General features: G+C 37.7%; 2 protein-coding genes across 2 annotated transcripts; both read right to left on the reverse strand.

Annotated features, from left to right (window-relative positions):
* Nucleotides 1–2,691: 2,691 nt before the first annotated feature.
* On the reverse strand, nt 2,692–4,646 carry LOC118820521 (putative olfactory receptor 52P1). The gene is made up of 2 exons (XM_036588890.1): nt 4,633–4,646; nt 2,692–3,685 (listed from the first exon to the last, which is right to left on the reverse strand). The coding sequence occupies exons 1-2, from the start codon at nt 4,644–4,646 to the stop codon at nt 2,692–2,694; spliced, it is 1,008 nt and encodes a 335-aa protein (XP_036444783.1).
* Nucleotides 4,647–12,273: 7,627 nt separating this feature from the next.
* On the reverse strand, nt 12,274–13,221 carry LOC118820522 (olfactory receptor 1-like). Its single transcript, XM_036588891.1, has one exon. The coding sequence runs from the start codon at nt 13,219–13,221 to the stop codon at nt 12,274–12,276; it is 948 nt and encodes a 315-aa protein (XP_036444784.1).
* Nucleotides 13,222–13,592: the final 371 nt, after the last annotated feature.

The following is a 13,592-nucleotide window of genomic DNA, read 5'->3' on the forward strand; positions in this document are numbered from 1 at the left end:
ATCCTTGGTACTAAAACCCAGAGAGAAGCTTGGTTCTTTAGCTTCATATACAAAACCTGGGTGTAATCTTAGACTCTGAGCTCTCTTTTATCCTCCATGTAAACACTATCACTAAAGTAGTTTTTCATCATTTGAGAAATGAGTTTTAGTAACAATGATCAGTATTCCAGTGTTTCACATTATTGTATGTACTCATTTTTTAAATGTCTGTTAATCAGTAAGTCTACAAAGTCTCAGAGTCTTTGGTTCTGATACAAAAGAGACAACAGGTAATTAAAACTTAGACAGCTTCATGATGTGGTGCATGTTATCACTTTTCCTCTGGGAAAAATGTTGTTACAGAAAGCTCAATTATACCATACCATAAGGAACCAATTAAATTAACTCATTATTTACAGAACCAGTCAAAATGCATTTTAATCCATTTTAATCCAAATAGGAAGTGTTTGTTCTGGTTTAAGCCTTCGGGGATAACAACATTTATCCCCAAAGGCAGACTAAATTGGAGATACACTCTAATTAGGTGCCAGCATTTAATGAGCTTGTTAGATGAATTAAAATCCAAGAGAACCCAACATCCACAGTGAATTTCAGCACTGGTTATACATTATATGATAGATCTTGTTTCAGAAATGGAAGAATGTCTGTCGATACCCAAGGACCTAGTCAGATATTTGTCAGAAGTTAATATGACAAATCAATTTAATGCATGTTCCTCCAAAAATGTAGCGTTGTAACCTGTTCCTCAGTGATTGACACTTATTTATTAGATTATTTATCATATTTATAGTGAGCTGCACAATGTTTGGATGCAAAAAAGATAATCGATAGATAATAGTTTATAAATTCATCATATAATCTTGGAGAGGGTGATGATAAACATTGTGAGATGCGCTGCAAATACTTAACTTTTTCAATGAAAATTTCTCATTTATGGAAGATTATATAATAATGATATTTTTGCCTGTGTTTGGTTGTACATTGGACTTTATGTACATTGGACTTTATGCTATTTTCCTTTGTTCTTTCTTTTGTTCAAACACAAAAATAGTGTTAATAAACTGCGTGGTGAAACAGTTGTTTCTCAGCAGTGTTAGGATTAGGCTTTAGGACTGGGGATAGGTTTAGGTTTTGGCTTGAGGTTAAGGTCAGAGTTAGAGTGAATGTTAGGTTTAGGGTTGGGAGAAATTAAGGTAAATCTATCGATAATTAGTTTAATGCAAGTTAAAGGCAAAGTCAGCTTCTACAAAGCATCTACAGGGGGCTGTTCAGATAATGTGTTGCTGTTATTTTAGGTGAAGCTGAACAGCACTCAATCAGTCATTATGCTTATTTGTGCTGTATCTTAAGGATCTAATAAGGTTTTTTAAGTCTGCTTCAAAAGCAGTAACAGATACTGTCTTTGGCTTCATGTTTCAAGCTCGCAGTGACAGGGTGCTTTGATTAAACTAGTGTAGATGTGCTGGTGTAGATATTATGGTATGCATTTTGAGCACTGTGTACGTTCAGCTGTGATTTACATGCAGTGAAACTGTTATATGCTATTAAATGTTATTTCTGAACATTATCACTGTAGGGACTAGTCAGGTGAGAATGTGTGTCAGGTGTGTATTGGCCTCACTGAGTAGATACGACTGTAAATATTTGTGCTGGATCAATATAGATCCACCATCAAGTTTAGACATTACTGTGCAGAGAAAACGGTTTAACTGCCCTCAATACACAATGTATATCAAAGATTTACTTATGCTAATCATTAACATATTTGTTAATCTTAAGTCTTAAAAACAGCACTTTGTATATTATTTGTCCTCAGAATGTCTTTTCTTTCTTACTGAAGCTCTAAATGCATTAAATCCTTTCAATAAAAGCCTTTTTTTCAAGATGAACAGTTTTCACCACTCTTTATTTTTTTAAAAGGTCCAAATCATTGCAGTGAGCTAGCAGTGACTGCTGTCAAATAATATCATACCATCAGTGTTTAATGTGTAATAGAGGCATGCACATAAATGTGTGAATGAGATCAGTGGTTCTCACTGAAACTGGAAATTAAAATCATACAAAGTGGAGTTTTACATCTAGAGGCAAATTTCTAATCGAACTCTTATTTATTACATTGTGCAGTTAGACAGTACATTTGAGTTTGAACACCAGTGCTCTAAAAATTTTCTAAGTGCAAATTAGTTAACATGCTCTACAGAAAACACACATATGACATTTGTCTGCTAATTGTAGTGCACAATTTCTATTTATTTGCTGTTTAATTTAAAATGTGCTATAAGTTCTGCTCATACAATGTTTTATGTTTTTTACTTTTTTCCAATGTATTAAATTCAGCTAATAAACAGTAATTGTGCATTAAGATGCACAGAAGTGTGTGTTCTTTGTAGAGGATGTGTTAACTTACTTGCACTTAGAAAATCAAGAAAACATGTCATCACCAGGGAGCAGAGCCACTCAAACATTTGCATATGACTGAAACTCTTTGTGATGGATCAGTACAGCTCTAACATAAAGTTTAGACACTACTGGCCAAAAAAAATCCTCTCAATGCACAATGTATATCAAAGATTTACTTATGCTAATCATTAACATGTTCGTTGATCCAAGGTCTTAAAAAAATAGCACTTTGTATATCATGCTTTGTTTACTTTAATACATGGATTTCTTGGTGTCATCCTATGAGAGTAATCAGGAAACACTAACTTTATTAACCTGAAGAAGTTTAATAAATTGGTCCCGTATTTCTTTAGTCCTGATGCCATAGATGACTGGATTACAGACACCAGGAAGAAGAAGATACATGAGACTGATAAGGACACGCAGGTCGGGAGTAAGGCCCGACTGGATTCTGTAGGCCAGGAAGGCCACCATGGAGGAGAAGTAAGTGATGCAGATGACTATTAAATGTGTGGTACAAGTCGAGATGGCTTTGGAGCGCGATTCTCCAGCTGCAGACCGAAAAATTATGACAAATATAGTTATATAAGACAAAGCGATTCCAACACAGTCGATAGTAGGCACACAGAAACTGATCAAACCAGCCAAGTAGTTCTTTGTTGTGTCCTCACAGGGGATTGCCAAAGTGACCACCAACTGATGCTCACAGTGAACATGATAGAGAACATTGGAAGAACAGAACGTAAGTGTTCCAACCAGCGCAATCATGGCTGTTATAATGATTGTGTTACGCACTACAATGACACCCGTGATTATCATACAGTTTGTGAAGTTCATGACATCATTGTACCGCAGTGGCATGCAGATGGCAAAGTAGCGATCTACAGCCATCCCAAACAAGATAGTCGACTGAAAACTACAAGCATAGTGAACAAGAAACATCTGGATGAGGCATAACGTGCGAGGCCAAGCATTGATCCCTGATACGAAGCTAAATAACATTCGTGGGACAACACAAGTTGGGACACATATATCCACACATGCTATGAAACATATCAGCACATACATTGGAGAGTGAAGTGTCCTCTGTTTTGCAATGACTGATACAAGGGCAGCATTAGTCAAGATCGCAAAGATGAACAAGATGCAGAAGGGAATGAAAAGGAGTGTTCTGTACTCTTTTAGTGAGGTAAATCCTGTTAAAAAGAATACATTATGGGAGAAATTCTTTGAAGGCCCAAATTCCATCGTGATCCAGGGGATATGCAGGTGGAAGACTAAACACCTGAAAGATAAAGAAAGTGCACAAAAATGACACATTGAAGTCTATTTCAGTTCATTGTTAATACAATAATATATGATCTGCTTACTACTTACAGTGCAGTATCCTCACAGGTCAGTGTGCATTTGCAGTCTTAGCCAAGAAATAAATAATGCCAACAACATGAAATGTTTCCATGTGATGTCTCATTCTACTATAAGACAAAATCAAAAGCAGCTGAGATAATAACAGTAATAAACAGGACTATTGTTCCTATCAGTCTTCTTACCTTGGCCTGAAACAGTCCTCTTAAATGAGCTTTTCAACTCCCTAAACGCAGTCTGCCTTGGACAGTTAAAATCATGGTCTCCTAATTGGAGCAAAATTTAATGCCTCATTGCTCTCCTGCGGTTTAGTTAGGTTTACTTTTGAATCTTCTAATGAAATGTTTAGCACAAGAGACATAACAAACAGAACTGAATTCTCAAGTACACATCAAATGAAAACAGCCTTACTGTAAGATATTAATCTTCATAAAAATGGTAGATATTACATTTAGAGATATAGGACTGTACTAAACTTACATAGAATTGTATAAGCGCACTGTTTACTTAAAAGGGAATCCCACCAATTTTTCTAAACTGCTCTATAATTAAATCTTTTATACGTAAAGAAAGTCACTCAGAGTGGTTTGATGCAAGAAGCTCCATTGTAGACTAACTTATCAAGTCAGAATTCTTCAAAGTTGTGTTGATAGGAACCAGACGTCTGAAGAGTTTAATGTTCCAAAAGCTCCCTCACAGACATTTATTAATGAAATTGTCATGAATACACTGTCTGAAGTCTGAGATGCTGTTTCAATATAGCTTTGAGGAGGTTTGGGCCAAAAATATCTTTTTCAAGTCCATTAATGGGAGAGAGGTACATGCAGAATGTTGTAAGGCAAAACTGTCTCCAAAGAACAGATTTACCACTTTTCTACCATCATCAACATTACACATAAAAACTCAGAAGACATGTAGGTTTCCTGCTGGTTTTGGGTAGTAAATAAAATGGCTATATTTGTTTGCAGACTTCACAAGCCCTGGTTCCTTTTGCCACCACTGTGAAGAAATCAAGGTCAGTAAGGTTCTCTGCAGTGAATCATTTCACATCAAACCACTCTGAATGACTTTGTTTACATGTCAATGACTGAACTATGCAGAAAGTTGAAAAAGTCACAATTCAAATAACAATTTATATTGACTCTTCACTCTGTTTATTAGGATCAGTGGAAAGTTCATTACTGGGGGCCTGCTTATAAAAACCATCATTCATTAATTTCAATTCTATACCTCAACAGAAGCACTCAACAATACAGATTCACTAAATTAAAACAAAACTCAATGTCAGTGCTAAAAACAAAGAAAATTCAAATTCATGCTCATACTTATGAAATGTGTGAATGTGTCAATGCAAAAACAGGTGCAATGTAGAGTTCTAGATTTTAGATCTGCTGGTGTCCTCAGTATAATAACTGCAGGAAGGAAGTCGTAGGAACTGCAAAATGGAAGTTGTATTGTTATATAAAATTGGTGATAGTGAAGCTGTCAAGAAATGTAAAATAATGTTTTACAACAGGGCAGGCCAAGGTTTTTGTGTGTTTTCTGTGTCCAAGTTTCTTTGTGTACTGTTTGTTTTACAAATATATCTGCAAACCTATTGACAGACAGATTAAGTTTAAAATCTGCCACCATTGCTCTAGTGATGAAAAGCCAACATCACTGCATTAAACAGTGACATCAAATGTGACAGTATAGTCATATATGTTATGTTTTTCATTTTCATAATAACTGTAATGAACAGGACTGTTGTTCCTATCAGCCAAAGCAAAACAATTTACAGGTTCTCAGGCAGAAAACCATTGATTATGTCTGCACATGCTCAAAAGGAAGTTTTGGTGTCTGCTTCTATGGTTTTGCACTGGTGCTACAAGGCTAATGTAGCTAACGAGTAATGGAAGTCTATGTCACTAAAGAGGTAATAAAGGAGGAGAAAAGGTCACTGGTTGAAATATGAATGGAAAAGCTCATAAATTTTGACATGGCAACTGTTTGCAGCCAATCAGCTTGCTGGTTATGACGTGAGTGGAGAACCCTCCCGTCAGTTGTGGAGATCTGTGCGAGCTCAGTAGCCAGAACAACCTTAGAAAATGCATTTTTTTGTGTATTACTGAGCCAAATGTTTTTTGTCAGACTTCACGAGTGATTTTAAGTATGTTTTTGAAACCTTAATTTGGCCTTCAGTTTTGGTTTTTTAGGTCTTTCCCCATTCAAACAGATTGGAGTCTGGTCTTCCATGTCACCTTATTTTTTATGAGGAGAGATAAATTTCTAGTTCCACTGCAAAAATCAATACATTTAGAGTGAAGATAAATTATGTCAAATGTATTTTTCTGTGATAAAACAGAGAAAAGGCCATAAGGTAAAAGTAGTAACACTGACAAAGGTTAATTTAAGTGTTTTCCTTCTCTCATTTTGCAAAGCGACATATACTTACATTCATTGGCCATTTTTGTTAAAAACATTTAGAATACAGGTACTTTGCAGGTTTATGGTCACTAGCTGTAGCCCATCTGTTGCTGCTCAATATAACAGCCTTCTGTACCCCATCCATCAATGGAAAAGGACTCTGAAAGGACTACCAATGACCAGATATGATTTGAGTGGTAGATTATTTTCAAAACATCACTGACACTGACATGGAATTAGCATTTGAGTATGTGAGCCGCTGGTACAAGTGTTTTGTAATTGGCACAGTGTGGAACAGTGCTGGGGTTTTTAAACATTGTGTATGCTTACATGCAACTTTATTAAACATTTAGACTAATTTGTAGCATCACCTTGCTGGTGTGCAGAGAAAGCCCATCTGTTGATGCAAAATTGGTTTTAGCACCACACACTAACAAGTCAGTGTGTCTAGAATGGTTCACTACCCAAATAATATCTGGTCAGCAGTGGTCTTATGATGGTCCTTTTCAGTTAATGGACAGGGCATGTGGGGCTGATAAATTGTGCAGCAACACATACAGTTAATAGTTGTAAACCTAAGAAGTGCATCTATTCATTAGGTGTTTCTATTAAAATGGCCAATGAGTGTAGGAACAAAACAGGAGTGTACACCGATCAGGCATAACATTATGACCACCTCCTTGTTTCTACACTTATTGTCCATTTTATCAGCTCCACTTACTATATAGGTGCTCTTTGTAGTTCTACAATTACAGACTGTCCATCTGTTTCTCTGCATACTTTGTTAGCCCCCTTTTACTCTTGTTCTTCAGTGGTGAGGACCTCCATGGACCCTCACAGAGCAGGTACTATTTGGGTGGTGGATCATTCTCAGCACTGCAGTGACGCTGATGTTGTGGTGTGTTAGTGTGTGTTGCCCTGGTACGAGTGGATCAGACACAGCAGTGCTGCTGGAGTTTTTAAACACCTCAGTGTCACTGCTGGACTGAGAATAGTCCACCAACCAAAGATATCCAACCAACAGCGTCCTGTGGGCAGTGTCTTGTGACCACTGATGAAGGACTACGGATGACCAACACAAATTGTGCAGCAGCAGATGAGCTATGATCTCTTCATATCTACAAGGTGGACCGACAAGGTAGGAATGTCCAATAGAGCGGACAATAAGTGGACACAGTGTTTAAAAACTCCAGCAGCACTGCTGTGTCTGATTCACTCATACCAGTGCAACACAATTGAGGTGAACTAATCAAATGAACTTTAACATTAAATTACATGTATGGTATATGCATAATTTATTGGCAATTTATTTATTTACTTCAAATTCACAATATATTTTTATGAATGAAGAATAATGGCCAGTGTGTTACGTTGTATTTGCCTGAAAGCTGAGTTTCCACCAAACCCATCTGTGATTCCACCAAACTGAATGTTAGTGATTAATGTCAGAGATTAACATGGCTTAATGGCTTTCAATGATCAAGCCCTATTCCTGGTCATTTTAACATGCCTCTGCTGCCACCTGTTGTTAAAAAAATATACATACATTATATGGACTATGTGGATCACACCTCTTAATCACTGAATTCAGGTGTTTCGTTCAGTCTCATTGCTCATTGAACCCCAGCAACCCAGACCACGTAAAGTTACAGAGCAGGTCGCCGAGGCCTGAGGCGCAAAGTGCATAAAAGTTGTCAATGTTCTGCTGACTCAATAACTGCAGTGTTCCAAACCTTCTCTGGCATTTACATCAGCACAAAAACTGTGGACCGGGAGTTTCATGACATGGGTTTCAGTGGCTGGGTAACCACATGAAAGCCTTACATCAGCAGGCCCCTTAGATCCAGTGAAGGGAAATCTTAATGCTTCATCATACCAAGACATTTTGGACAAATGTATGCTTCTAACTTTGTGGGAACGGTTTAGGGAAGGTCCTTTTTCTGTTCCAGCATTGCTGTGCCCCAGTGCACAAAGCAAGGTCCATAAAGGCATGGCTGGGTGAGTTTGGTGTTGAAGAACTGGCAAGCACAGAGCCCTGACCTCAAACCTGTTGAACACTTTCGGGATGAACTAGAACCTCATTAATGCTGTTCAAGATTAAAGGACGAAAATCCCACAGACACACTCCAAAATTTTGTAGAAAGCTTCCCAGAAAAGTGGAAGCTGTTATAGCTCCAAAGGGGGGAGCAACTCCATATTAATGCTTATGAATTTAGAATGGGATGTCATATAAGCTTGTGTAGGTGTCACAATACTTTTGTCCGTATAGTGTATATTATGACACTATGAAGAATCTGCCTGAGACTGTTCAGCAGTAACTACAGAAACAGCAGCAGATGAACACCCTATGGTGGTCCAGTACAAAATGAGCTACTGCTGGATGTGTCTAATAAAATGGGCAATCAGTGCAGGTACAAAGTAGGCATGCCTAAAAAAACTGCCCTAATAATAAACATTTTCTTTCTAGAAGATATTATGGTGCCATTAAATGCCAGAAAAAGCATGAGCAAAAGAAAGCTTTGAAGTGCAAGGTAGTTAGCATAGTCAAGCTTTCAGTCTGGGTGGAGGCCATGCTGAGTTTAGAAAATCTGACAGCTCTGTGTGGAGCTTGATGACCACTCACAGAAATCCGCCAGTGAAACTCCTTCAGCGAGAAGGAATGACAAGATATCAGGTTTGGTGTTGTTGGACAGGCTTGTAAGCCATAGAAATCATGTCCATGACACAGGCACAAAAAAACTGGACCATACTGTAACACTGGAGTCTTCTGGATTCCACTGCAACCACAGGGGGCTCTCAGACAATGTATACAGCTTACAAACATGTTGGGCTAAGCTAATCACTAATAGAAAGATGCATGAAGAAAATTATAAATTCAGCAGAGGCCATAAAATACCAAGTACTGCCAGGGGTGTAGAAAGTGCAAAAAGACTTCTTAAGTGAAAGTATGGCTACTGTGTCAAAATCTCCCCTTAATCCCACCCATTATATTGCATGAAAAATGCACCACTTAACAGCTACATGTATCAAAATCAGAGTAATAAAATAAACAGTACTTGATCTCTACTACTTTTTGTTTGATTGGTTTAATTATGTGTAATTTTGAATTTAACCAAGGTTACCAGTGCCTGGTCTCACCAATCAAAAAAATATTATCAAAATCAAATGCTTTAAATTGCTTGATTGCAGTTATTAGTAGCAACTTGTGGTGCTAAAATGATACGAGAGTCTGTAGCGTCAAATGTTAATTGTTGCCATTGTGGAAAAGGAGAAGGTGGCAACACTTCTGTGATGAGTGCAAACTTGGTTTCATCACTCGTCTCCATGTGTTGCACCCTCTCCTGGTTGGAGCTTTATTGAACAAAACTAAATCAGCTTTGCTATTGTCTTTCTCTGGTCCAGAAATGTCCCATTTTATGCCCATGCACAGTAACGTTGCTCATGAGGAAGTAGCATTTAGCTGATAAAAAGCATGGGTCTTCTTTCCTAATCCCTCTGCAGCAGCACAGCACTGAGGCCCACTCCCCAGTGCCTCTATGTATAATAATGATTTTGAGAAGTGTGGATTCACCAGTATAAGGTTTGCCATCAGGGTATCCTACAACTCAATAAAGACTGTTGCACATGCTACGGTCCCCTGCAAATAGAACAAACTATAATAAAATCCTATTTTATGCTGTAATAAACCTTTAGTTATTCTGTAAAAAGACTCATTCTTTCGCTTTAATAACTCCAAGCAAGAACTCCAGGGCCCCACCCCAAGTTCACTGAACTAGGACATACTGTACACAGGTAGTCCTCAGTGGAATCAGTTTGATGTTTGTTTATGTATACAGTCCAATGTGAGGACTGCACAGCATACAGGTAGGTAAAGAAGTTGAGGTGGGCCTTAATCCTATCTTACCTAACATCTCATTGGCAATGCATTCAGAGACTTTAGCAATGTTTCCTTTCACCAAAAATAAAAGAGTAGTTGCAATGTGTGCATGTCCACACCACGTTTTCTATCACTATATAAAATAAGCATGATGTTGTCTTTATAGTTGGAGGCAGTGTCGTTTCTGAGCGAGCGTGCACACACATTCAGAATGTAATACTGATCCATAAGGACTCTTTATTGATATATTTCATCATTGTGAGAACTACAGGCGGTTCAACATAGTCACCAAGACAGACGTCTACCCACCACCTTGCAATAACAACACCACTGACCTCTCATTGGAGAAGTTCACCCTGAGTGGGGCCTATAGCACATGCAAGTGATAATGTTTAGCCTCTTTAACAAACCCATCTGTCACCACACACTCAGAAAAGGTAGAAGTCACCGGGTCTCTGGTCACCACTGAAGTGAAGTATTTGGGTCTTGCATCTTAGTACTACTGATTGATCAGGGGCTTTGCCAACATTGTCACACCATCCTATTGCCTCATGTTTTATATGAAATGTAAAAAAACACTCCTGAAGCGAGGTCCTGTGTTGGTGTTGTTGGTGTTCCCTCACCACACTTAAATCTCGACATTGATGCCATTTATAACAGCATTACACTGTTTTCTTACAGGTCCAAAAACGAAGATAGAGAGAGTCAACTGGCTCAGCAAAGCAGAAACTATTGTGTTTCACAGCAAGAGCTCCTGGCAGTGGTAGCAGGGCTTAACTCTGTGAGGCTGATATCACTCTCTGAACCAACCACATCTGCATTTCCAGAGCTATAATGGAACATTTTAACCATATCCTGACCGTGCAGCTGCCCATCAGAATAGGACCACCATCTGCCACTAATTTTGTGGGTATGCAGCACTACCATTCAGGAGCTTCTGTTTGGCTGCAAGGTATGCATATCGGTGCACTTTGCATATAGCTTCAATGCCATAGTCCGTCATCAGTGAGGAGCCAGCCAGGCATACATGCAGGAGCCATAATCTGGATAGTGTCGGGTCACTGTGTGTACCCTTTGTGGTCCAGTATAAACGTGCCAATGTTTGACACAGCCTCTTCTCTCTTCTTCTTTTGGGTTTGGGGCTCATTTATTTCGATAATACAGCTGTACTGAATCAACTCTATTGATTCTTTTAACGTATGTTTTAAATATTAATATATCTTTTATTTAGCAAAAAACAAATGTGTTTAATTGTCTTCCGTAATTGGGGAATTAACACGGCCACCAGGCCGATAGTGCTGCTCTAGCACAATGTTTCTTAACTCTGGTCTTTGTGACCCACTGCCCTGCACATTTGACTGCTTTTCCTGCTTTAACACAGCCACTGTTACTCAGTATTGTGCTGTTGATGAAGTGATTTGTTGGATTAGGTGTGTTGGAAGCAGGGAAAAAAAACTAAAAACAGCTGGGCAGCGGGCATCCAGGACCAGGATTGAGAAACACTGCTCTAGCATACTCTTCAGCGAGGAAAGCCTTTGGTCAGTGTTTGAATATAGAGTTGTTTTAGTTATGTTTCAGTACTTTTGATACTTTTCTTAATTGTTAGAACTCATGCAGAGGCCAAAAGATGCAATCTGAAAGGACAAATCAAGTGGCTCTTTTTTCACCCTGTTCACTACAAAATTAAAAGATGAGTTTGCATTTGTCCTTCCTGAGGTGATTATTTCAATCAACTCAGTAAAATGAGGTGTTTACATGTTTACCAATAGATGTTGAACATATGTTTGAATCCTCACATTTGTGAATTGGTTTGGTGGTTCACAAAAATGGTAGGTGTCCATACAGCATTATCTACTCTAGAATTCAAGGTGGCCTAATTTATTTTGAAGTGAACTGGTTTTTATCATGACCACATTTTATAGCCCAGCTAGACCTTGTTTTTTATGAAAAACATGCTGTGATAGTATCATACCTTAAAATTTGCTTGTCTATGAATGGTAAATGTGCACAGGCTACCCCAAGTCCTTTATTTTTTCAATTACAAGGAAATTAACAACAGTTTAGAAAAATAAATCCAAATTTAACTACTGTTTATTTAAAAGACTAAAATGTAACATATCTAATTAAACATGTTTTGAATAAAGAGTTTGATAAAGGAGATGACACTCAGCTGGGTCTCTCTATTTTTACCAAGCATAAGCATAACATTTAAAAAATATTTAACTTCAATACTTGATGTTTAACACAGTCACCGTTCTACAGAAGAAAATTCGACGAACATGATTCCTTATCAACCGACCACTCATTCCATAAACAATAGGATTGAACAGAGGTGGGCATAACATAAAATATAGAGACATGAACGTCCGAAAGTCATGAGGCAAATAGCTAATATTGAAGCGACTTTGTATAATTTCAAAGAAAATTCCAACAAAATAATTCAAGACAGAGAGAAGGTGAGGTGTACAGGTTTGAATCGCTCTTATTTTGGATTCTTTAGAATAAATGCACACTCGCAAAATCTGTGCATAAGAAAACAATATCATGAGGATCTGAGGAAACATAAAAATAGACATAGTTAAAAGCCCGACTATGCTGTTAATTGTGATGTCTGTGCAAGAGAGTTTAATAAGTTCAAAATTTGCACAGTGTGTCTTGCTTATAACTGCACCGCAGAAGGTCAAGCGAATTGTTAACAACTCATATAACAGAAAAGAACTGAAAGGATAAACCCAGGTAAATATCACACAAATCTTAAGTTTTCTTTGAGACATAATGGTGTGATAATGCAGTGGGTGACAAATTGCAATGTATCGGTCATAGCCCATAAAAGCTAATATAGTTAGTTCAATAATATTGAAAGTGTGCAGGCAGAATATTTGTATTAGACAATTTGCCAGAGATATCTTATGCAGCTGAGTAGCGAGGTTAAATAAAATATGAGGAATCAAACCTGTGCTACCATAGAAGGCATTACATGATAGATTGCACACAAAGATATACATAGGCTCATGCAATGTCCTTTCACAGTAGATGACTACAATCAGAAGTGAGTTCAGTAGAAAAATTGCAGCATAGAGAAAAAGGAAAACAATGAAGTACAAATGCTTCTGCTGGTCCATGATAGCGTAACCATCCAGAATGAATGTTGTAAAAGTTGATATGTTTTCCATAGTAGTTTGTAATTTTTCTATTTTTCTGAAAAAAAGAAAAAATGAGTACATTATGTTGCAGTTTTTTAAACATAAATGCATCTAGACACATCAAATATATCTAGGCATATATATTCAGTTGCTCTTTTGCACATATGGTACTTTATAGCAAGGTAATCCAAGTGCTCTAGATCTGCATGACTGAAGCTGCAGACTTGGAACACTTGTCAGCAGAGTACTGAAAGATATTCAAGATATTTTACAAACAGCTCATTTTAAGGCATTGTTGTTTAGATATTTTCTGCCCCTAAGCACTATTTCTTGTAAGGCTAATACATCTGACATGTGTGAACTAATTAATACAACTGGTAATTATGTTCAGCACTGTTATA

The sequence above is a fragment of the Colossoma macropomum genome, unplaced genomic scaffold (assembly GCF_904425465.1).
Source record: "Colossoma macropomum unplaced genomic scaffold, Colossoma_macropomum, whole genome shotgun sequence".
NCBI classification, from domain to species: Eukaryota; Metazoa; Chordata; class Actinopteri; order Characiformes; family Serrasalmidae; genus Colossoma; species Colossoma macropomum.